General features: G+C 46.8%; 1 protein-coding gene and 1 long non-coding RNA gene across 3 annotated transcripts in view; one reads left to right on the top strand and one right to left on the bottom strand.

The window, feature by feature from the left end:
* Window positions 1–20,775, top strand: part of LOC113633110 (uncharacterized) — a 21,989-nt gene extending 1,214 nt beyond the window's left edge. Inside the window, exons 3-6 of one of the 2 annotated variants that reach the window (XR_003438064.1) lie at window positions 600–717; window positions 16,631–16,717; window positions 19,913–20,133; window positions 20,210–20,775. This is a non-coding gene — a long non-coding RNA (uncharacterized LOC113633110). Of the gene's footprint in view, window positions 1–599; window positions 718–2,600; window positions 3,667–16,630; window positions 16,718–19,912; window positions 20,134–20,209 lie in introns of those variants that run through there. The other variant, XR_003438065.1, reaches the window with a different exon arrangement.
* A 2,020-nt stretch (window positions 20,776–22,795) lies between these two features.
* UBB (ubiquitin B) lies at window positions 22,796–24,196 on the bottom strand. The gene is made up of 2 exons (XM_027131123.1): window positions 24,068–24,196; window positions 22,796–23,399 (listed from the first exon to the last, which is right to left on the bottom strand). The coding sequence occupies exon 2, from the start codon at window positions 23,391–23,393 to the stop codon at window positions 22,932–22,934; it is 462 nt and encodes a 153-aa protein (XP_026986924.1). The 5' UTR covers window positions 23,394–23,399; window positions 24,068–24,196; the 3' UTR covers window positions 22,796–22,931.

A 24,196-nucleotide genomic window follows, 5' to 3' on the forward strand; every position in this document is an offset into this window, starting at 1 on the left:
ACACACACACACACACACACACACACACACACACACACACACACACACACTGCCTTGCTCTAGCCAATTCCTGCCTCTCTGTTTAAACATCACTTCCTCTGGGTAGCCTTTCCTAGACCCCACTCTGTGTTCCATGACACTTTGCATTTCTCTGATCATAACTCATTGTCCAGTATTGTTAACATTTACTTTATCATCTGGCTTCATCTTTTTTTTTTATAAATTTATTTATTTATTTATTTTTGGCTGCATTGGGTCTTCGTTGCTGCACGTGGGCTTCTCATTGTGGTGGCTTCTCTTGTTGCGGAGCATGGGCTTCTAGGTGCGCGGGCTTCAGTAGTTGTGGCTCGCAGGCTCTAGAGCACAGGCTCAGTAGTTGTGGCGCACAGGCTTAGCTGCTCCACAGCATTTGGGATCTTCCCAGACCAGGGCTCGAACCCGTGTCCCCTGCATTGGCAGGCGGGTTCTTAACCACTGCGCCACCAGGGAAGTCCTGGCTTCATCTTTAACAATAACAGATGCCTTGTGAGCAGTCACTGTGTGCCAGACGCTGTGCTAAGTGCTTTACGTGCAACTCTCAGAGCAACCTTATTTCACAGATGAGGAAACTGAGGCTGGGCAAGAGTAGATACCCTGTCCAAGGCCACGTGGCTGCGAGGTGACAAAGCAAGGATTCAAATCCAGAGCCACACATTTACCCACCAAGCTCTCCAAGAGGTGAGATCTTGTTTTTTTTTTTTTTTTTGCTGTATCTCATCACCCAGCACAGCGTCCAGCCCCCAGTTGGTGCTCAGGAAGGCTTTGAATTATGATCATAATGCAGAGGACATTACTGTGCTGTTGGGGAAAAATTAAAGAGTAAGTGGAGACCCTCAAGTCCTTCAGAGGCATCACCACATCAGGTGACAATGACAGTTGGCAGACAACTCTAATTGCAAATCAAGTTTATAAAAAGTTCTCAGATTATCAGTCATCGGGAAGATGCAAATCAAAAACCACAATGAGATACCACTTGACACCCACTAGGAAGCTATAATTTAAAAGACAGATAATACACTACATTGTAAATCAACTATACTTGGCTAAAATAAATTTTTTAAAAAAGACAGATAATAATAAGTGTTGGTGAGGATATGGAGAAGTTGGAACCCTCATACACTGCTGGCGGATTATATGGTGCAGCCACTTTGGAAAACAGTCTGGTTGTTCCTCAAAAAAATTAAACATAGAGTTACCATATGACCCAGCAATTCCACTCCTAGGTAAGTACTCAAAAGAAATGGAAACTTAAGTCCACACGAACACCTGTACACAAATGTTCACAAGAGCATTATTTATAATAGCCAAGTGGAAACAACCCAAATGTCCATCAGCTGATGAATGGATAAATAAAATTCTATCCATACAATAGAATATTATTCAGCCGTAAAAAGGAATGGAATAATGATACATGCTACAACAGGGATGAACCTTGAAAAAATTAGGCTAAGTGAAAGATGCCAGTCACAAAGGATTTATATTGCATGATTTCATTTATGTGAAATGTTCAGAATAGGGGACTCTACAGAGACAGAAAGTAGATTAGTGGTTGCCTAGGGCAACAGGACTTGGGGGGTAATGGGGAGCTGAAAGGTACAGGGCTTCTTCTGGGGGTGATGAAAAATGTTCTAAGTTTGATTGTGATGATTGTTGTAAATATGCCAAAGACCATTGAATTGTACGCTTTAAATTAGAGAACTATACGTAAATGTTATCTTAAAAAAGAAAAAAAAGGTTCTCTGAGCAGAGAAGAATGCCTGTTTTTAGTGGGAAATGAATCAAGCAGAGGAACACAGCTTCCTCAATTCCAAGGCCACTGGACTCATGTTTCAAAAAGCTTCAACCAGTCCAGTCTCCGTGCAAGGAAAATCTCCCCCAAGCAGTCTTTAGGCTCAATCTTTCCATGTGTTTCACTTTGCACTTAGTAACTTTTTGTAAAGGAATGTTTTTTCACTTGAATTGATTTTCAGAGTCGATTTTAACAAAAACAAGTGAGAGGTTCAAGAAAGGTGCAGCAGGGGACTTCCCTGGTGGTCCAGTGGTTAAGACTCCGTGCTTCCACTGCAGAGGGCATGGGTTCCATCCCTGGTCTGGAACTAAGATCCCGCATGCCACGCAGCCAAAAACAGAAAAGAAAGAAGGAAAGAAAAAAGCGCATCCGAGATATCCTCTGGAGTGGGGAACTAAGGGTGGAGGGTGGGAAGGCAACTTCCTTTATGATGTGCATCATTTGGACTATTTGAATTTTTTACCACTGCCTTTAGAAAAACAAATATGGCATCTCTTGCAGAGTTAAACAAGCAAACAAAAAAACCCAACTCAACTGTGCAAGAGATGTCTAAAGCCTGTGCATAATTAATGTAAATTCTAAAGAGAGGTGGGAGAGAGGGGTCCAGAGTGGGAAGGAGGGAATTGCTCTGGCCTCGGAGGGAAGGGAGGGTGGGACTTGGGGGGGGAAGCGGGGTGCACAAGCCTGCACCTTTGCTTCTCCCAAAACTTGGTCCAGAGCCTGGGCTGGGCCTGTTTACTGGCCAGATGCAGCCTCTCTGAGCAGCTTTGTGTCTGAGACTGACAGAGAAGAAATAGAAATAAGCCAGTTTAGGAGGCTGGACAGTCTTCCTGGAACAAGGGAGACAGGGACTGGAGTTGAGCAGAATCGTAATGGGAGAGGAAAATACTGGCTGAGGTGGCCCTGGCCCTCAGAGGGCCACGGAGGCCAAGGGTGCCTCCTGCAGGAGAACGGGACCGAAGTCCTGCTGCTGTGGGTGGGGCCCTCCTGGCCTGGGAGGCTTCTGGCTCTCAGGGAAAGCGAGCTGCCCCTTCCCACACGGCCTCAGCGCCCCGCAGGCCACTGCTCAGCCAGGCCCAGATGTGGGGCCTCTCTCCCGGGACTCAGAATAACCACAACCAGGCCGAGGGCTAAATCCGGGGACCCAGTCCCAAGCGCATAGCCTCTGGGGAATTTCCCCGACCTCGGGCTGGATCTGGGCCCGTCATAAACAGCCCCCGCTATTGGCTAATAGATGTCTGATTTTACTACTGAAAAGACCGGGAGAGAAGGATATTCTGTCGTCTGGGAGACAAGAATAGAGAAAGGGGGTGTGGGGAGGCGGAGGCGAGATACAGACGGGACAGAGAGAGGAAGCTCTGGTCAAAGGGACAGAGTCAAGCCCGATTAGAGGGGCACAGCCTGAGGCCAGATAGGCAGGCCAGAACCAGCGACAGCGACAGGAGAAAGACCAGACGCAGGCTGAGTCAGCCTGGACCAACGAAGCATCAGGTAGCCTGACCGAGACAAAGGAGGAGCCGGAAGGCGTCCGAGGTCGAGCCAAAGAACCGCGGTCGAGCACCGAGGGGTGAATGCCAATCAGGAGACCAAGCAGGTGACGCAAAGGGCCCGCCTCCACGCCTCAGCCACGCCCACACCCGCGACTCCTCCCCTCCGCGCCTCAGCCACGACCACACCCAGGACTCCTCCTCTCCGCGCCTCAGCGTCGCTCGCACACCCAGTTTCCCGAGGGAGCCCCTCCCTTCGCGTCCCCTCAATTACCCGCCCAGGTGAGGCCCCGCCCCTTTTCCCGACGAGCCGCGGGAGCCAGGTGACCGCGATCCTGCTGGGCCTCCCAGGTAAGGACGCGGTAGGAGCGCGGCAGAGCCTCGCCGCTGACGCCCCCCTCCCCTCCCCTGTCACAGCGCGGGAGTGCGGGCGTCCGGGCTGTGGCCCCCGCCTCCGTCCAGGGGAGCGGGTGCGCGCCCGCGGGGCGCACCCAGCGGGTAGGGAGGCACCTGCCTCGGGCTTTCTGGGCGTGGGCAAAGCTGGAGGCGCGCGCTCGAGCCGGCGCCTCGGAGGCTTTCTGTTTTTTACGACCCACCTCCACGCTGAGAGGGAGATCTGTGGGCGTCTCGATTTTTGAGAAGCGGAAACGGAGTCTGAGGGGTGAAGTTAACTGGCTCGCTCTTGATTACAGCTCAGTTCGCAGGTGATGGCGGTGGGACTGGGAGCAGGCGGTCCCGTCTCCTTTTGCGTTCCCATCTCTTTTTTTTAAAAAGTCAGGGTTATTGTAGTATAACTTACACCCTTTAAAACTTTAATGTGCTTTGTAATTTTTAAGAATTTACACCCCTTTAAAGCCAGCAGGTCAGAGAATTTTGACAAAAATATACAAGCATGGGCTTCCCTGGTGGCGCAATGGTTGAGAGTCCGCCTGCCGATGCTGGGGACACGGGTTCGTGCCCCGGTCCGGGAAGATCCCACATGCCGCGGAGCGGCTGGGCCCGTGAGCCATGGCCGCTGAGCCTGCGCATCCGGAGCCTGTGCTCCGCAACGGGAGAGGCCACAACAGTGAGGGGCCCACCTCTACCGCAAAAAAAAAAAAAATATATATATATATATATATATATATATATACACACAAGCATATAAGCATATGACCACCACAGTGGTCAAGATACAGAACATTGTCATCACCCCAAAATGTGCTCTGTTGCCCCTTTGCCCGCCCCTCCCCCACCGCCATGCTCTGGTAACCACTGATGATTTCTGTCCTCTACATCTGCGGTCTCCACAATGTCATGTGAGTGCAGTCACACAGTACGTGTCATGCCTGGCTTCCTTTAAGGTCCCACATATCTTGCTTTTGCTGCAGTTCCCCTTGGCAGTGTCTGACCACCTCCCAGACCCCTAGACTTTGAGGAAAATTTGTTGTCCCTGCCTGGGGCTAGTGCAGGCCTGGAAAGGAAGGATGTTTTGAAGGTGCCTTAGTCCATTCAGGCTGCTATCACAGACTAGGTAGCTTATAAACAACAGACATTTATTCCTCTTAGTTCTGGAAGCTGGGAGTTCAAGTCAAGGCCCCAGCATGGTCACCTACGGTAAGGACCAGGATGGTAGCCAGGGCCTTCTCCCTGTGTCCTCACCGGATGCAAGGGCAACATCCCTCTGGGTCTCCTTTATAAGGGCACTAATGTCATTCATGAGGACTCCATCCTCCTGTACTAAGCACTTCCCAAAGCCCTACCTCCTAATACTGTCATCCTGGGCAATAGGATTTCAACCTGTGAGTTTTGGGGGGCACAGAGACTTTCAGACCACAGCAGAGGGAAGGACAAGTTGACTCAAGAACCAGGGACAGGAGTGCAGAACAAGGGTTTAGGACGTTTCAGAAATGCCACTCACATTTAGACTTTATCATGTAAGTTGTGGAGAGTGAGTTAGAGTTGACTGTTAGACCCTCCCTCAGAGCCCCAGGGTGCCCCAGGGGGCTGCCTCAATGTTAAAAACCCATCTCAGAAGACAAAGGTTGTTGGCCAGGAAGGCTGAGTGTCCAGGCCAGCACAGCCTGAAAGCAGCACTTGGGTCCAGTGAGTTGGAGCGAGAACAGGAAAGCTTATGCCTCAGAGTCTCCTTTGTGTCTCTGCGTGGTCTCCTTTGGTCCCAGTTCCACTTTTTCTGTTTGTTTTGGGGGGATCTCTGCCTTTCATGGAAGAGGCTTTCCTCGAATGTCTGGCACCAAAAAGCCAGCTGTGTGGATGGGGCTTCACTGAGCATCCTCCATGGGTGATGTCACAGTTCCCACAGTTTAGCTGACAGGTGTCCACTTCATTCCCCCCAGTCAGCAGGGTCTCCTCTGTGCTTGGGTTCCCAGGGCACTAGGTCTCAGCTTCTCTACTGAGTTACGAGTGGCCATCCACCGTCCATGGCGCAAACACTGCTGGCCGTGCCTCTGCCTGGTCTCCCCTCCCACTCTCTTTGTCCCTGTGGATTTACTTTTTTTTTTTTTTTAATCTTCTATGATCACTTTAGAGGGGCTTGGGGAGGAAGCCATTTTTAAACCATGGTTGTGATGTTTTATTTCTTTTTTCAAGACAATCTGAAGTCATCCCCACCCCCTCTGCCCACAGAAGGTGAAGAAGTTGAAGTTGGGAAAATGTGCAGACCACCCTTTGGAGGTGTTTCATTATACAGGGAAGCAGGGAGGTGGCACAGTAACTAAGGAGACGTGAGGTCAAGGTGGGTGGGGATTGTTCGTTTAAAGATCAACTGTCCATGAAATGACAGATTCTGTTTGTATGCTGATGCATGTCCAGTGGTCAGTGCAGGGGGGAGGGTACCGGCAAGAACAGAGACCTCAAGAAGGTGAGAGGATGGCCCAAGTGGAGGTTTTCATCTCTGTTCATGGAGCGAGAAAAGGAGTCAGGTGGCCCAAGTGTGGACAGGTTTCAGGCCAAGGGTGGGAAGGTCTGATGGCCGGTGTTTTCTCAAAGAAACGTGAGGTCAAGGTCACCATCTGGGAGTAAGGGTGTGGGAAGGTTGAAGAAATAGAGCCTATCACCTCTTAGAGAAATGGAGAACTGCAGGGCAGTGCTCAAACCCCTTCCGAGTTTTGTCGTCATGAATTTAAAATGAAGCCAGTCAGCTGAGGTGTGTGATACCCTCCCCCGAAGGCAGGTGCAGGACTCTTCCAGGCTTCAGGTTTTGCTAGGTGACTAGGGAAGAGGAAGAGGTGTGTTTCCAAGGGAGGGTATATGCAGGGATCAGACCCTCTCCTCCCTCCCCCACCCCAGCAGCTCCCAGGGCCCTGGGTACCCCAAGGCTAAAGGGGTTCCCAGCATCTCTTGTAAATAAGCCAGTTACCACATGACAGCTGGTGCACAAATCTGCCCGAGCCTGAGAAACTCAGGGAGAATGTCAGAGAAGGAAGGAGAGGAAAGGGGCTTTCCAGAGGCTGAAGTAGGGGGCATCAATTAACCTCCAACCCAGAGAGCTGATCCTGCCCAATAAAGGGCTCATGCCAGAGGCTGGGGCTCTGAATTCACTTCTGTACCTCAAACCTGCAGAAGTGCCAAGGCTCTATCAGCTCTGAACTCATGTGTGCAAAAGTTATTTTAATTCTGACTTCAATGGTTGGTTTTATGAAAGTATTTCCCCTTTTTCTTTGCTCTTAGCTATATATATTTTCCTTTTTTCCTTTTTTTTTTTTTGGCTGTGCTGTGTGGCTCGCAGGATCTCAGTTCTAATTAGAATTTTTGTCTCTTTTAGATATGTGCCCAGAAGTGGGATTGCTGAATCAAATGGTAACTCTATTTTCAGTTTTTTAAGGAACCTCCATCCTGTCCTCCACCCTCTTCAGCATTTTTTATTTGTAGATTTTCTGATGATGGCCCTTCTGACCGGTGTGAGGTGATACCTCATGGTAGTTTTGATTTGCATTTCTCTAAGTAGTGATTTTTTGTTTTGTTTTGTTTTTGTGTTTTTTTTTTTTTTTTTTTGCGGTACGTGGGCCTCTCACTGTTGTGGCCTCTCCCGTTGCGGAGCACAGGCTACGGACGCGCAGGCTTAGCGGCCACGGCTCACAGGCCCAGCCGCTCTGCGGCACATGGGATCTTCCCGGACCAGGGCACGAACCCGTGTCCCCTGCATCGGCAGGCGGACTCTCAACCACTGCGCCACCAGGGAAACCCATTAGTGATGTTTTTTAAAATTTTTACTTATTTTTGGCTGTGTTGGCTCCTCGTTGCTGCACACGGGCTTTCTCTAGTTGCGGCGAGCAGGGCCTACTCTTCGTTGTGGTGCACGGGCTTCTCATTGCGGTGACTTCTCTTTGTTGTGGAGCACGGGCTCTAGGCTCACGGGCTTCAATAGTTGTGGCTCGTGGGCTCAGTAGTTGTGGCTCACAGGCTCTAGAGCGCAGGCTCAGTAGTTGTGGTGCACGGGCTTAGTTGCTCCACCGCATGTGGGATCTTCCCAGACCAGGGCTTGAACCCATGTTTCCTGCACTGGCAGGTGGATTCTTAACCACTGCACCACCAGGGAAGTCCCAATTAGTGATGTTATTAGTTAGCACATCTTTTCATGTGCTTCTTGGGCACCTGTATATATTCTGTGGAGAAATGTCTATTTAGGTCTTCTGCCGATTTTTTGATTTTTATTGAGCTATATGAGCTGTTTGTATATTTTGGAAGTTAAACTCTTGTTGATAGCATCATTTGCAGATATTTTCTCCCCTTCCATAGGTTGTCATTTCATTTTGTTGATGGTTTCCTTTGCTGTGCAAAAGCGTATAAGTTTGATTAGGTCCCATTTGTTTATTTTTGCTTTTATTTATTTTGCCTTTCCTCCCCTCCATTTTTATCTCCTTCTTCCAGGACTCCTATTTTCTAAATGTTACCACTTCTACTTTTATCCTCCATATCTCTTAGCTTCTGTTTTATACTTTCTGTTCCTTTGTTCTTTCTTTTTTCCTTTTGGGGAATTTCTGTTCTTCCAGTTCACTAATTCATTCTTCAGCTGTCTAATTCATCCATTCAAGAGAATGTTTAAATATTATTTTTTAGTCCAACTATTACATATTCAACCTAGTCTCTCTTATTGGTTCTTTTTGATGTTTTCTTGTTTTGTAGTTCCAATAGCTTCCTTATATCTTTTAACTTGTTTATTAATCTAATTTAAAATTCTTATTCTAAAGATAATGCAGTGTGTAGCTTTTCTCTTGAAAGTGGTGATGTCCTTAACCTGTGGGATCTGACCTGTTTCCAAGTAGATAGTGTCAGAATTTAGTTAAATTGTAGGACACCCAGCTGGTGTTGCTGAATTGGTTAGTGTTGGGGAAAAAAAAACCAACCTCACATTTGGTGACCAGAAGTATCAGAAGTGCCGTATTGAGAGCAGAGGAGGTTGCCATACTATATCCTCTGGGTATATTCTGTTCTGTCCGCAGGCCCCAACAAGCTCAGCGCATGGGGAGTAGATAAACCCCAGAGGGAGGCTCCAGAGAAACACAGCCAGCCACCCCTCGACCCACAGAACAACCCCTCCAGGCCTGTTTTCACACTGTGCTCTCCAGAGGGACTCACCCCTACGATGTCATCCGTTAGGCCTGGTTGTTTGGAGGGGGGATGAGTAGGCAATTGCCGAAATCAGTCAGTCCCAGCCTGTTTTTCTCAGCGTCTCCCAAACACAGGAGGTCTGGGCCGCCCTGATTTGGCTCCAGAGGCCTGGAGCAGAGATGAGAGTCACTGGAGGGGTGGCAGCAGGTACTGCGTGTTCCAGCGCAATGGTGGGGGAGAGGCAGGAGCAGACTCACTCCTCCATTTCATCGTCCCAATTCAGAACAGCGCGTCCCCCCCCAGCACCCCAGGAGACGTTCACACCCTCCCCTGTCTTGGGGAGCAGCCCTCAGGGCTCCTGACCCCGACCTAGCTTGGTATTTATCATCCCTGGTAAATATGGGGATGTTACAGGCCTGTTCCACTTGATGACTGGGCATGTTTGTCTGGGCGGCCTCAGCACTTTGCACAGGGTAAGAAGGACCAATTTTTTTTTCCTTTTTTATTTTTTTAATTGAAGTATAGTTGATTTACAATGTTGTGCTAATGTTTGCTGTACAGCGAAGTGACTCAGTTATACACATATAGACATTATTTTAAATATTCTTTTCCATTCTGGTTTATCCCAGGAAATTAGACAGAGTTCCCTGTGCTATACAGTAGGACCTTGTTGTTTATCCATTCTAAATGTAATAGTTTGCATCTACTAACCCCAAACTCCCAGTCCGTCCCTCTCCCTCCCCTCCCAGAAAGACAAATTTTATTTCTACACACGTGAGGCTTTGGAGTAAGGCCCAGAACTCGTATCCCCAGGAGATGTTTAGGCCCATATTCACACAGAGCTGTTCGGCCCCATCTGTTCAGATGGAAGTGGTGATATTTGCTGATTTCTGGGTGAGACCAAACCATGCCCCACAGAAAGTTTGTGTCTCCACCTTCTGCCCCTTACGTTCTGTGTTCCTGGGTCACCCCAGAGAGCCTGCACAGATGGTGTATATACTTTGGGGTATGTCTTTAGGCATGGGCCTCGTATTTCACTATAAATTTCCATGTGAGGAGACCCATTTTGTGCCCCGCTCACCTGAACCTCGTGGCCAGAGGTTGGAGCCGTGCTGCACTGCTCTGGCCTGAAATACAAGTGGGGACGGCAAAGCAGGAAGTGAGATGAGTGAATTATTTTAGGTGGATGACGTGAGTCTGCAGGGGAGCAGCCTCTTAGAGGAAACCACCAGCACTTTACTAGGGCTGAGCAGTCTCCACCTGCCTTCTTGTGGTTTTACAGAAAAGAGGAGAGGAGGTCGCAGAGGTTTCAGCGTCGGGGTGGGGGTGGGGGTGCCAGAGGAGTGCAGAGGATGCAACGTGCATACTCTTCCAGCCCCCGCTGCACCCCTTCAGCCTCTGTCTTCTCACCTCTGGAGGTCTCTGTTTGTCTCAGCTCCCTGCTCATGCCCCTGCGTGGCTCGGGGCCTTGGTCCCTCCCGAGGTCCTGGCTGGTGTGGGAACAGGAGCCTCCAGGAAAAGCTCGGGGCAGGAGTAGCATCATCTAAAAGGCCGTCAGAGCATCTGAACTTAGTATTGGCTGCAAAAAGAGAGCAGGCCGCTTGAGCTTCTAAAGGTGATTACGCTCAGGCCTGATGCTCAGAAAAACAGCTTTCACAGGAGTGGGAGGGGCCGGGGTGCCGATTCTCAGAAGCCAGGGCAAAGCAGGAGGTGTTGGGGCTGCCAGCTAACCCATATATAGCAGGGTGGGAAGGCTGAGGATTATGGAAGGGGAGAGCATTCTCCCTGGGGAGTAAGGCCTTCTTTGGGTAAGCCCCAAAGGCCCTTTTCTCTCCCAAATGCTGAAGCATCCCCTTTGCTGGAGCGGTCAGTATTTTCCGCTCTGACTCAGGGCGAGCAGAGCAGTTCTGAAAACTAGAAGTCTGAAGAAAGGCAAGCTGAGCAGAGCCGGGCCTCCCTTTGGCCTTCTCCCGCTCCAGAGCCTCCTGCGCGGATGGATGTGAACTTGCTGCTGCTTCGTGCAGCAGCCTGAGTTCTGGGGCCAGGTGGCCCTGCTGGCCCAGCCCCTCTACTCCTTCAGCGTGTGGTCCATGCCTCTCAAACACTGGCCTTGAGGGATGGAGGGAAGGCCCTCAATTTTCAGAACGGCTCCCTCACTTCTTTGGCCCAGAAATCATAAAGAAAAGGATTGGCAGAGTCCTTTTGAAATCCAAAACTTCGGTTTTTACAAAGACACCATAAACAAAAAGTGAAATAACCTTCTGAAAGACACTGTTTATGACAGTTATAACAGAAAAATGATTACTTTTTAGAATGTATAAGGCGGTCCTACAAATTAATAATAAGAACGGGCAAAGATGTGAACAGGTAATTTGCAATACAAATTAATGTCAAAAAATGCAAAAAGTGTTTAATCTCACAAGTTTAATCAGGGACATGCAAATTAAAAGTGTCATTTTTGCCCTTCAAATTATCCAAAATTAAAGTGATTATTAATATATATTGGATATGGTCACCTTATCTTTGATAAAGGAGGCAAGAATATACAATGGAGAAAAGACAGCCTCTTCAATAAGTGGTGCTGGGAAAACTGGACAGCTACATGTAAAAGAATGAAATTAGAACATTCCCTAACACCATACACAAAAATAAACTCAAAATGGATTAAAGGGCTTCCCTGGTGGTGCAGTGGTTGAGAGTCCGCCTGCCGATGCAGAGGACACGGGCTTGTGCCCCGGTTCGGGAAGATCCCACATGCCGCGGAGCGGCTGGGCCCATGAGCCATGGCTGCTGAGCCTGTGCGTCCGGAGCCTGTGCTCCGCAACGGGAGAGGCCACAACAGTGAGAGGCCCGCGTACCGCAAAAAAAATGGATTAAAGACCTAAATGTAAGGCCAGACACTATAAAACTCTTAGAGGAAAACATAAGCAGAACACTCTATGACATCAGTCACAGCAAGATCCTTTTTGACCCACCTCCTAGAGAAATGGAAATAAAAGCAAAAATAAACAAATGGGACCAAATGAAACTTAAAAGCTTTTGCACAGCAAAGCAAAACATAAAAAGACAAAAAGACAACCCTCAGAATAGGAGAAAATATTCGCCAATGAAGCAACTGACAAAGGATTAATCTCCAAACTTTACAAGCAGCTCATGCAGCTCAATATCAAAAAAACAAACAACCCAATCCAAAAATGGGCAGAAGACCTAAATGGACATTTCTCCAAAGAAGACATACAGATTGCCAACAGACGTATGAAAGAATGCTCAACGTCACTAATCATTAGAGAAATGCAAATCAAAACTACAATGAGGTATCACCTCACACAGGTAAGAATGGCCATCATCAGAAAATCTACAAACAATAAATGCTGCAGAGGTGTGGAGAAAAGGGAACCCTCTTGCACTGTTGGTGGGAATGTAAATTGATACAGCCACTATGAACAGTCTGGAGGTTCCTTAAAACACTAAAAATAGAACTACCATACGACCCAGCAGTCCCACTACTGGGCATACACCCTGAGAAAACCATAATTCAAAAAGAGTCACGTACCACAATGTTCATTGCAGCTCTATTTACAATAGCCAGGACATGGAAGCAACCTAAGTGTCCACCAACAGATGAATGTATAAAGAAGATGTTGCACATCTTCAATATACAATGGAATATTACTCAGCCATAAAAAGAAATGAAATTGAGTTATTTGTAGTGAAGTGGATGGACCTAGAGTCTGTCATACAGAGTGAAGTAAGTCAGAAAAAGAAATACAAATACTGTATGCTAACACATATATGTGGAATCGAAACAAATTTAAAAAATTGTTGTGAAAAACCTAGGGGCAGGAGAGGAATAAAGACGCAGATGTAGAGAATGGGCTTGAGGACACGGGGAGGGCAAAGGGCAACCTGGGACGAAGTGAGAGAGTGGCATGGACTTATATATACTACCAAACATAAAATAGATAGCTAGTGGGAAACAGCCACATAGCACAGGGAGATCAGCTTGGTGCTTTGTGACCACCTAGACGGGTAGGATAGGGAGGGTGGAAGGGAGATGCAAGAGGGAGAGGATATGGGGATATATGTATACGTATAGCTGATTCACTTTGTTATACAGCAGAAGCTAACGCACCATTGTAAAGCAATTTATACTCCAATAAAGATGTTAAAACATATATATGTAGGGCGCGGTCAGCTAACTGCCACGCAGCAGGAAGCTGAAGTAAGCTGAATCATCCTTCCTGTGGCCACTGCGCTTGCGCTAAGTATACTAATGAGGTTTTAAAGTAGCGACCTATCCGATGCTGGCTCACAAGTCGCACCATCGGCGAAAGCCAATCACAGAGCGACACATGTTCTTAATCCCTATATAAGCAGACTGCTATAGGATTGCGGTGTCTTCCTTCCATCTTTTCTTTAACCAAGCTGTGCTCCAATAAAGTGTGATACGAGAAGAATCTTGCGTGTGGCGACTCGTTATTCTGCTGGTCGGAGGCGGCTCGCCGCATATATATATATATATATATATATATATATATATATATATGGGATTCCCTGGTGGTCCAGTGGTTAGGACTCCATGCTTCCACTGCAGGAGGCGCAGGTTTGATCCCTGGTCTGGGAACTAAGATCCTGCAAGTTGGGCAGTGTAGTCCCCAAAATATATATATATGAGGGTCTGGAGAACTAGGTACTCTTATGCAGTATTGGTGGGAATTCATATTGGTATAGTTCTCTTTTTTATTGTGTTAAAAAATACATAACAAAATTTACCGTTTTAACCCTTTTTAAATATAAGATTCAGTGGCATCAAGTACATTCACATTGTTATGCGCCATCACCATTATCATCTCCAGAGCTTTTTCATCATCCCAAACTGAAACTCTACACCCATTAAACACTAACTCCCCATCCCCTTTCCTCAGACCCTGACAGCCACCATTCTACTTTCTGTCTCTATGAGTTTGATTACTCTAAGGACCTCGTATGGGTGGAATCATAGAGTACTTGTCCTTTTTGGTTTATTTCACCGAGATTCATCTACATCGCATGTGTCAGAATTTCCATCCTTTTCAAGGCTGAATAATATTTCGTTGCATGTGGTACCGTCTTTTTTTTTTTAATAAAGCATTTTATTTTTAAAATTTTATTTATTTATTTTTGGCTGTGTTTGGTCTTCGTTTCTGTGCGAGGGCTTTCTCTAGCTGCGTTGAGCGGGGGCCACTCTTCATCGCAGTGCACAGGACTCTCACTATCGTGGCCTCTCTTGTTGCGTAGCACAGACTCCAGACGCACAGGCTCAGTAGTTGTGGCTCACGGGCCTAGTTGCTCCGCGGCATGTGGGATCTTCCCAGACCAGGGCTCGAAACCGTGTCCCCTGCATTAGCAGGCAGATTCTCAACCACTGCGCCACCAGGGAAGCCCCCTGTACTGTCTTTTTGAAGGGCAACTTTGTAGTAATCACAGATTTCAGTGCCATATTCTTGGATACCATTCCACTTCTAGCTATATCCTGAAGAAATATTTGCACGTCTGAGATGAGACGTTCTCAAGGATATTCATTGGAGCAGTGTTTTATTTATTTATTTTTTTGGCCACCCACCACATAGCTTGTGGGATCTTAGTTCCTGACCAGGGATTGAACCCGTGCCCGTTTCAGTGGAAGCCTGGAGTCCTAACCACTGGACCGCCAGGGAAGTCCCTGCAGGGTTGTTTTAATAGCGAAAAAAACCCACAAATATCCATCAGTAAAGAGATGGGTAAAATATGGTCTATCTGTACTGTGAAATATATTGTAGCAATTCAGAAAGAAGCAGGGAGATCTGTATGTGCTGGCTTCAAGCTACATGAGTATGTTCTGTACAATTCCTTTTATGTATAATTTTTAAAGTATGTTTTTATATAATACATACATATGTAAACACACTAGAACAACCTGGTGGTAAATACACCAAACCTTTACCAAGTGACACAGAGAAAGATAAGTGTGGAGAGAGATTCCGAGGAGGGACACTGAAAAAGGACTTTCAAGTTTTATTCTATACACACACACACACACACACACACACACACACACACACACACACACATCCATTGATTGAGTCTTGACAACTGGATCACACTCACTGTTATTTAAGTAAAAAATACTGAGAAAATAGGACATATGCTAAATTGAGTATATTTGGATTGTAGGTTTAATGGGTGCTTTCTTTTTCTGTATTTCTCAAGTTAATTACATTGAGTATGTATTACATTCATAATTAGGAAAGCAATAATTTTTTTTTTTTTTTTTTTTTTTTTTGGTAAATGGGCCTCTCATTTTTGTGGCCTCTCCCGTTGTGGAGCACAGGCATGGCTCACGGGCCCAGCCACTCCGCGGCATGTGGGATCTTCCCGGACCGGGGCATGAACACGTGTCCCTTGCATCGGCAGGCGGACTCTCAACCACTGCGCCACCAGGGAAGCCCTAAAATGATTTTTTAATAGTGCTTTTTTAAACCATTTTAAAAATTGAAGTATAGTTAATTTACAATGTTGTTAGCTTCAGGTGTACAGCAAAATGATTCAGAATATATATGTTCTTTTTCAGATTCTTTTTCATTATAAGTTGTTATAAGACATAGAAATTGAAGTATAGTTAATTTACAATGTTGTGTTAGCTTCAGGTGTACAGCAAAATGATTCAGAATATATATGTTCTTTTTCAGATTCTTTTTCATTATAGGTTATTATAAGACATAGAATATAGTTCCTTGTGCTATACAGTAGGTCCTTGTTGTTTTTTTGTGTTTTTTTGGCCATGCCGCCATGTGGGGTCTTTGTTCCCTGACCAGGGGTCGAACCTTTGCCCCCTGCAGTGGAAGCGTGGAGTCCTAACCACTGAACCGCCAGTGAATTCCCGGGTCCTTGTTTAGCAATAAAATTATTTTAAGGAAAACATGGTGTACCTACTATGAATTATTATGCAGACATTAGCAAGACTGAAGTAAATATATACATTGGGACATGTATATATTTACACAAATGTGTCTGTAGTGGCATAGAAATCCAGAAGGATACCTACAACGTGTATCCTTACAGTGTCCTTATGAACCAATAAGTAATGTTCCCATCACCCCTGATATAATTTCATTCCACTTTTCTCCTTGCTAAGTTCCTGCTATACAGGCCGTCATATTGATCTTGAATTTAAGCTTTCTTCTGCCGTAGGACCTTTGCACATGATGTTCCCTTTGCCTGGAACACCCTTCCCCCAGATATCATGAGGCAAGTCCCTCATTTCCTCCAGACCTTTACTCAAATGTCATATTAACTGTGGGGCTTTCCCTGATCACCCCATGCCCTTTATTCTGCTTTATTATTATTATTATCTAAATATTGATAATAATTTCCATTATCTAAAATATGATGTATTTGCATATTTGTCTGTCTCCTCTTTAATGTAACTTCCATGAGGGCAGACTTGGTCAGTTTTGTTCATTGCTACATTTCCAATGCTAGAAACACAGTAGACGATAAATATTTGTTCAATGAATAAATGGATGGAAAAATAGTCTCTTTCAATGGTTTGCTCGGGGGTGTGTGAGAGAGGTAAGAGGGGATTTTTCACTTTTTACTGGATACTCCTATATGTCATTGGATGTGTTTTATCAAGAGCTTGGAAAAAAAAAAAAAGAGCTTGTATCACTTTTGTATTTAAAAAAAATCAGGTAACTTTTTAAAAAATCACATGTCCAAACTTTACTACTGTTTTGTCTGTTAACAGCTGATGAAGACAAGCCACAGCAGATACCAGCTGACTAAGAACAACTTACAGAAGAAACATTTAACCTGAAGTCTTATCCATTTCCCTGTGAGTTGGAAAAATGTTTTCCTTTATATTGTTCTCTTTTGTATTTGTGTTGCTCTATTTTTTTAAAATTTTATTTATTTATTTATTTATTATTTATTTATTTTTGGCGGCGTTGGGTCTTTGTTGCTGCGCGTGGGCTTTCTCTAGTTGCAGAGAGCGGGGCTACTCTTCGTTGTGGTGCGAGGGCTTCTCATTGCAGTGGCTTCTCTTGTTGCCAAGCACGGGCTCTAGGTGCACAGGCTTCAGTAGTTGTGGCACATGGGCTCAGTAGTTGTGGCTCGCGGGCTCCAGAGTGCAGGCTCAGTAGTTGTGGCACACAGGCTTAGGAGCTCTGCGGCATGTGGGATCTTCCTGGACCAGGGCTCGAACCCGTGTCCCCTGCATTGGCAGGCAGATTCTTAACCACTGTGCCACCAGGGAAGCCCCTGTGTTGCTCTGTTTTAGTAGTAGAATATCCAGACCCAGTTTGTGACATTCCCTGAGGCCAGCAATGCTTCTGCCCTGCAGAGGCCAGGAAACCAAGCAAAATCAGCAGTGCTGGGTAGGGAGATGGGAGGGGTCATGGCTCTAACAAGGTTTCTCAAAGTGTGAGGGATGTTACCCGATTGAAAAGTTAAGTGGAAAAAAAAAAAGTGAAATTGGAACACACTGGGTTGAACCACATTAAACCGGTTCCTTTAAGGCAGAACTTCTTGGAGTCTTCAAGATGGTCTCCAAGGGGGAAGTAACAGACAACTTCCTGAGCTCCTGTGACCACAGCATCCTTTCACAGTGGTTGTAATGTTTGGAGGACAGAGGGAAACACTGATATCAGAAACTTGTGAAGGTAAAGGTGTTCCTTAAGAGGAATGCTGGTGTTAACATGGTTAGAGGAGTAGGTGCTAGAGTAAATTATAGGCGTTGGCAGACCTACTAGCTGGAGAGTGACACTCAGCTTCTGATGGCCACGAAAAAGAGGGGGAGATAAGGATGGTGATGGGATCAAGAAAGTATGAAAGAAGGAAAATCTCGGGCTTCCCTGGTGGCGCAGTGGTTGAGAGTCCGCCTGCCGATGCAGGGGACGCGGGTTCGTGCTCCGGTCCGGGAGGATCCCGCATGCCGCGGAGCGGCTGGGCCCGTGGGCCATGGCTGCTGAGCCTGCGCATCCGGAGCCTGTGCTCCGCAGTGGGAGGGGCCCCGGCAGTGAGAGGCCCGCGTACCGCAAAAAAAAAAAAAAAGGAAAATCTCAAAACTTATTTCCCAGTTAGTATCGTTGCACTAAGTGCAAGATCCTTTCCCAAAAATCAACATTTATCTTAAAGCTTCCACTTGGTGTTGGCTGGGCCTGATTGAAAGAGAGCCATGACTTGCCCCTTTGGATTATTTGAGGAATGAGCAGAGTGTATCTAAAATGAAGCTTGTGATGGACTTCCCGGGTGGCGCGGTGGTTAAGAATCCACCTGCCAATGCAGGGGACACCGGTTCGAGCCCCGGTCCGGGAAGATCCCACATGCTGCAGAGTAATTAAGCCCGTGCGCCCCAACTACTGAAGCCCACGCGCCTAGAGCCCGTGCTCCACAACAAGAGAAGCCACCGTAATGAGAAGCCCGCGCACCGCAACGAAGAGTAGCCCCCGCCCAACACAACTAGAGAAAGCCCGCGCACAGCAATGAAGACCTAACGCAGCCAAAAATAAAAATAAATTAAAAAAATTTTTTTAAAAATGAAGCTTGTTGAGGTTCGGAAAGTCTCGTGAGATGTAGTTTCCATGGAAAATGAAACAGAGACTGGTGCAAAATAAGTCTACTCTGCAGTTTGGGAGTGCGGCCTGACTTCAGGGCGGAATGACTGGCCCTTGGACGGGGGCCCGCTTGTTGTGAACACTGCTGCTGCTGTGTTGTCAGTGACTTCAGTCCTCTTGAAAGCCTGGGGGTGGCGATAAAGAAGCTGAAATACATCTCCCTTCACAATCCCCCCTTTCCTCTCCTGAAGCCACACACAGGGGCCCACTCATCTGCGTGCTTGTGCACACGCGCACACCTTTTGCTCTAGCATTTTTCACTGTCTTGAATGGTGTTCCATGAGTTCCTATCTCCTTCATTCTGTTGAACTACTGCATTATCATCATTTAACCACTCCCCTTTGATGAGCGATTAGCTTGTTCCCAATTTTGTCATTACAGTAGCGTTGTCGGCACTAGGCAAGTTTTTCCATTGTTTTAAGTACTTCACATGTGATCCTCATAACTACTCTGATAGGTATAACTACCCCATTTTTATAGGTAAGGAATCTGATGTACTGACAGGATAAATGAGTTGCCCAAGGTTACAAGCCAGTAAGTGGTGCAGCCACGTATGAACTCAAGTAGTCCTGTCTCCAGAGCAACACTCTGAACCATTACATTAGACATTTTTACACTGAGGGCATATGATCTTTTAAATTGAATAGACCTAATTTTATGTAAAATCCACTGTGCCGTTTTCATATTTTTCATTTCACTGAGAACTGGCAAAAACTTATCTTGGAGTGGCAGCAGGCCACAGACCAGCCCCTGGGACCACTGCTTTCGGTATACCAAGCAAGTATTCTTTTAACACATCTTTGCACACACGTGTGAGCATTCTTTCAGGAAAGGGAACAAGAAATATATTAACAGAAACTCTTCTTTTATCCAATTCCTAAGTAAAAGGGAAACAGTGAAGATTACAAGTGGGGGTGGTTGAGTGGCAGCTTGTTGTGCAAACTCTGGCATCTCAGGGCACGTAATGATGTACGGTACAAGCAGTTCTGGTCAACACAGGGAATCTGCTTTCCTGAGATAGCACAGGTCCAAGATTAAGTTTAAAATAATTTGCAAGACTGACCCACATACACTTTGGACACCAGCCTAACAAGTCACAAAGGTCCCCTAAGCATCCCTCTGTGTTATTGTTTCTGAGGTTTTATAAGGGGTGGAGAGGTCCAGGGAGACATTCCCTTAAAGGAAGGGCAGGTGAAGTATTTGCACCATGGGCTGTAATGGAATATACATGTATCTTCCTTCCCATGGGCTCTTTAACATTTGGACCAACACTGGACTTGAGAACTATATTCCTGACAGTTGGATGAGAAGCTAACTGGACAAGGAACGTTGAGATGAGTAGGTGATAGGACTGAGAACTCTCTTGGCTTGAGATACGTGAACAAATCTTTATGAACTCTCCCATCCCTTTCTAGGTCATCCCAAAGTTTCACTCCTAATCACATTTCCCCACTGCATTGCTGACCCCTCAGTCAACAGGAGTCAGCTGGAACCACAAACCACAACTGGCCTGTTTAATTCAGCGTAGAGCAAGGTTTGAGGCCAAGAGTGAAAAACCGACTTCCAAAACCAACTGATAGCACAGGTTGTTGAAGACCGACACATTTAGAGAGAGTTTTCCTTGCTCAGACTTCAGGTGTGTAGAGTGAGTTTCCTGAGATCCACAGATTTCAGGTGTGTAGAGTGAGTTTCCTGAGATCCACAGATTTCAGGTGTGTAGAGTGAGTTTGCTGAGATCCATGAATACCTTAAGGGATCCCTACAGATAGGAAGAGATCCTGAGAGAATTAGGGCAACAGCTGAAACCTTACTCAAGGGATTCACAGGACTGCAGACCTGCGAGCCTGTCAAGTCAGTGATTTGGGAGAAAGGCCAACACAATTGTGCGAGTCCTATCGCCCAAATCAGCACTAGTCTTTACTTACTCAGGTGAAATGATTTTTCAGGTTTATTAAGTGTAACGTGTAGGAAAGAACTTTTAATCCTCAAAACCCAGCTTTACTGCAAAAGGCCTAAATTATTAAATATTCAGCAAAACACCCATCCTGCAAGCAGCAGTTTGAGGGGCAAGAAACCTAATAAAACTTCATGAATTTTCTGAGCTATGTCAGAGTTGACACTTGGATTCCAGTCCTTGGTTTGCCTGGAACAAAAACCAGGCCTTGAGCAAGTCAAAACACTGGGACTGGGAAGGATATAACCTTCCAATCTGACAGTGAATATAATGTGTTCCTTAAGTCTAAGGAAGGCTTTTTAAAGGTTTGATGTTTCATTACCACTTTTTGTTGTTGTTGTTGTTGCGGTACGCGGGCCTCTCACTGTTGTGGCCTCTCCCGTCGCGGAGCACAGGCTCCGGACGCGCAGGCTCAGCGGCCATGGCCCACGGGCCCAGCCGCTCTGCAGCATGTGGAATCCTCCCGGACCGGGACACGAACCTGCGTCCCCTGCATCGGCAGGCGGACTCTCAACCAGTGCGCCACCAGGGAAGCCCCATCCGAAGCAGGGGACGCGGGTTCGTGCCCCGGTCCGGGAGGATCCCACATGCCGCAGAGCGGTTGGGCCCGTGGGCCATGGCCGCTGAGCCTGCGCGTCCGGAGCCTGTGCTCCGCGACGGGAGAGGCCACAACAGTGAGAGGCCCACATACCGCAAAAAATTTAAAAAAAAAAAAGGTTTAATATAATCAGTTTCCCCCCTTTCTGGCCCAAGTTTTTACCACTCCAAGCAGTTGAAGCATTAACAGTCTAAAATTAAGAGCTACCTCGTGTCTAACTTAACCAAGAAAACCAGGTAAGTATTCCAATTTAGTATTTCTAGGACAGAAGTTTAAGAAAAGCTACTGCGAGGGCAGAGTTCCTAAAACTACGCGCCAAGCACTTCTCAGGTACACCTGGAGTTATCAAAGGTGTATTTCTAGACATGCTCGGCTTTCTACATTTTTATAACACACCTCTGAGTGATTCTTACCCCTAACATTGCTCTTGTGGTTACACCAGCTTTAGTACCAGAAGAGCTATTTCCCTAGCATAGTGCAAAACTGAGATAACCAGGAGGGCTTCCAACTCCTCCCCCTTACTTGCACGTCCCTCCCCTCACCACTGTTTTGTACCAAGTTGAGAACGACCACCGAAGTTACATTACAGCGAGTCGACTGTGATGGGGGAAAAGGTTGAGAACTTAAAAGTATTGTAAAAAAAATAAATTAAAAAAGAGTACCTTGTGCCCAGAAAGATTCTTACTCCCTCGGTTTTGTATCAGTATTGGAAACATACTGCCTAGTTGTTTATTGGTATGGCAGCACAAAAACTGCTTGTGTAGGGCTTAGACAAGATTCTTACCACGACCTGAATTAGAGAATCTCTTTTACTGGAGCAATCTTATCCTTACAGTGAGGCAAAGCTGTTAGTCATTAGGGACCAATTATGTTAGGAACCACCTTAATTTGCTGCCTAACACACCCAAGTCAGCAAGTTGCCTTAGGTTAGTATACCCTTTGTTTTTTTAGAAGATGTTGGGGGTAGGAGTTTTTGCTGTGCTGGGTCATCGTTTCCGTGCGAGGGCTTTTAGTTGTGGCAAGCGGAGGCCACTCTTCATCGCGGTGCGCGGGCCTATCGTGGCCTCTCTTGTTGTGGAGCACAGGCTCCAGACGCGCAGGCTTAGTAGTTGTGGCTCACGGGCCCAGATGCTCCGTGGCATGTGGGATCTTCCCAGACCAGGGCTCAAACCCGTGTCCTCTGCATTAGCAGGCAGATTCTCAACCACTGAGCCACCAGGGAAGCCCTAGTATACCCTTTTAACTCAGGAATTCTTGCAAGCAATTTGTCTCTCCACCTTTGTTGACTAGGGCTCCACTTGGTTCTTGGCTCAGTTCACATAAAGCAGAATTAGGATTCTATATCATTATCTAAGGCTGAGCACTTAAATGTATGCACTAGAAAAAAAAAAGCACAAGGATAGTCAACAAATAATGATATTGAAAGCACAACTGAGCAGCCTGGACCACCATCTGAGGTGGAGGCACACAGGCAAGTTTGCTTTCTCTCAATATGCCTCCATATTCAATAGTTTTAAATTCTTACACTTTAAAATTGTTTTAATGACACCAGAATCCTAACTCGTAAATGATCTTGAACAAAGGACAAAAGTCCCTACACCTTGGCACACCCAATGTTTATCGAGGTCAAGTGACTTAACTTTGGTCATACTGACAACCTCAAGTTAAATGCCTTCTTTGAACACCACTGTAACCAGTTAGGAGTCCCCACCATCACTACATAATTTCAGGACAACAGACACCAAATATGCTACCATGCAACAAAACCTTTATTAACATTTTGAACAAGTTCAGCTACTACTGAAACTATCTTAAATTGGGGCAAATAGCTAGAATGCAGGGTGATGCCATTATTGGGCATTATGAATGCAAGACTGAATAATTAACAGCCACCCCTCAGACGAAGGACCAGGTGCAGGGTCGACTCTTTCTGGATGTTGTAATCAGAGAGAGTGCGGCCATCTTCCAGCTGTTTGCCTGCAAAGATGAGCCTCTGCTGGTCAGGGGGGATGCCTTCCTTATCCTGGATCTTAGCCTTCACGTTCTCGATGGTGTCACTGGGCTCCACCTCCAGGGTGATGGTCTTGCCGGTCAGGGTCTTCACGAAGATCTGCATACCACCCCTCAGACGGAGGACCAGGTGCAGGGTCGACTCTTTCTGGATGTTGTAATCAGAGAGAGTGCGGCCATCTTCCAGCTGTTTGCCTGCAAAGATCAGCCTCTGCTGGTCTGGGGGGATGCCTTCCTTATCCTGGATCTTGGCCTTCACGTTCTCGATGGTGTCACTGGGCTCCACCTCCAGGGTGATGGTCTTGCCGGTTAGGGTCTTCACGAAGATCTGCATTTTGACCTACAAAGTAAAACGTTAGTGTTTCACCTCAGGATTTTTTACTGCTTTCATAGATAATCAATTCTTTACAACGAACAGTTTATTATTCTTAACTACGTTAATGACTCTCACAAACCTCCCCCAATTACTAGACTAACCGTTAAGTTAATCACTGAACACAAAATTCCTTAGTCAAAAAGGCAACGCAAACGGGATGGCAGAATCAAAAGTGCTTTCTGAGATTAACATCCAGTTCTCTCTCCCTTAACTGCTACCGATATTTCGTTAAAATGCCCCCGCCCCAATTTCCCCCAAACCTAGTATCATGGCGGCATTAAAATAAAAATCCCGGTTAGATGCAAGTACGGTGCGATACCTTCTGCACGTCGGGATTCAAATTAAAACCTTTCCAGAAGCCCCAGCCGACTACCTCTCTTCCACCTTCCCCGCCACGAAAAGACAGGATGGAATCTCCATCGGTTAAGTATCCGTTGGCCTCTGCGGGCTCGCGCACCAACCGCCCCGCTCCCAACCCGTAAACAAGGCCCGCTCTTCCGGAAAGGCCGGCGCCGCGTCACCTCGCCTCCCCTCCCCCCCCCCTCCCCGCGTCCTCCGAGCCCCCGCCCGCTCACCCTCACGGACGCCCTCCTCTCCAATTCTCCCGGCACTCGTAGGCCGTGGGCCAGTACCTGTGAGCGAATCCGAAAATGCTACGAATTCAACGACGCCGAGTCACCTCCACCCCGACACAGCAGGTCCCACCGATGCCAGTCGCCTCTGAACGCTCCGGTTCGGCAGGGCCGAAATTTATGCAACGT

Source organism: Aethalodelphis obliquidens, unplaced genomic scaffold (assembly GCF_003676395.1).
Source record: "Aethalodelphis obliquidens isolate GAN/ISIS:26980383/991018 unplaced genomic scaffold, ASM367639v1 scaffold38, whole genome shotgun sequence".
Lineage (NCBI taxonomy): Eukaryota > Metazoa > Chordata > Mammalia > Artiodactyla > Delphinidae > Aethalodelphis > Aethalodelphis obliquidens.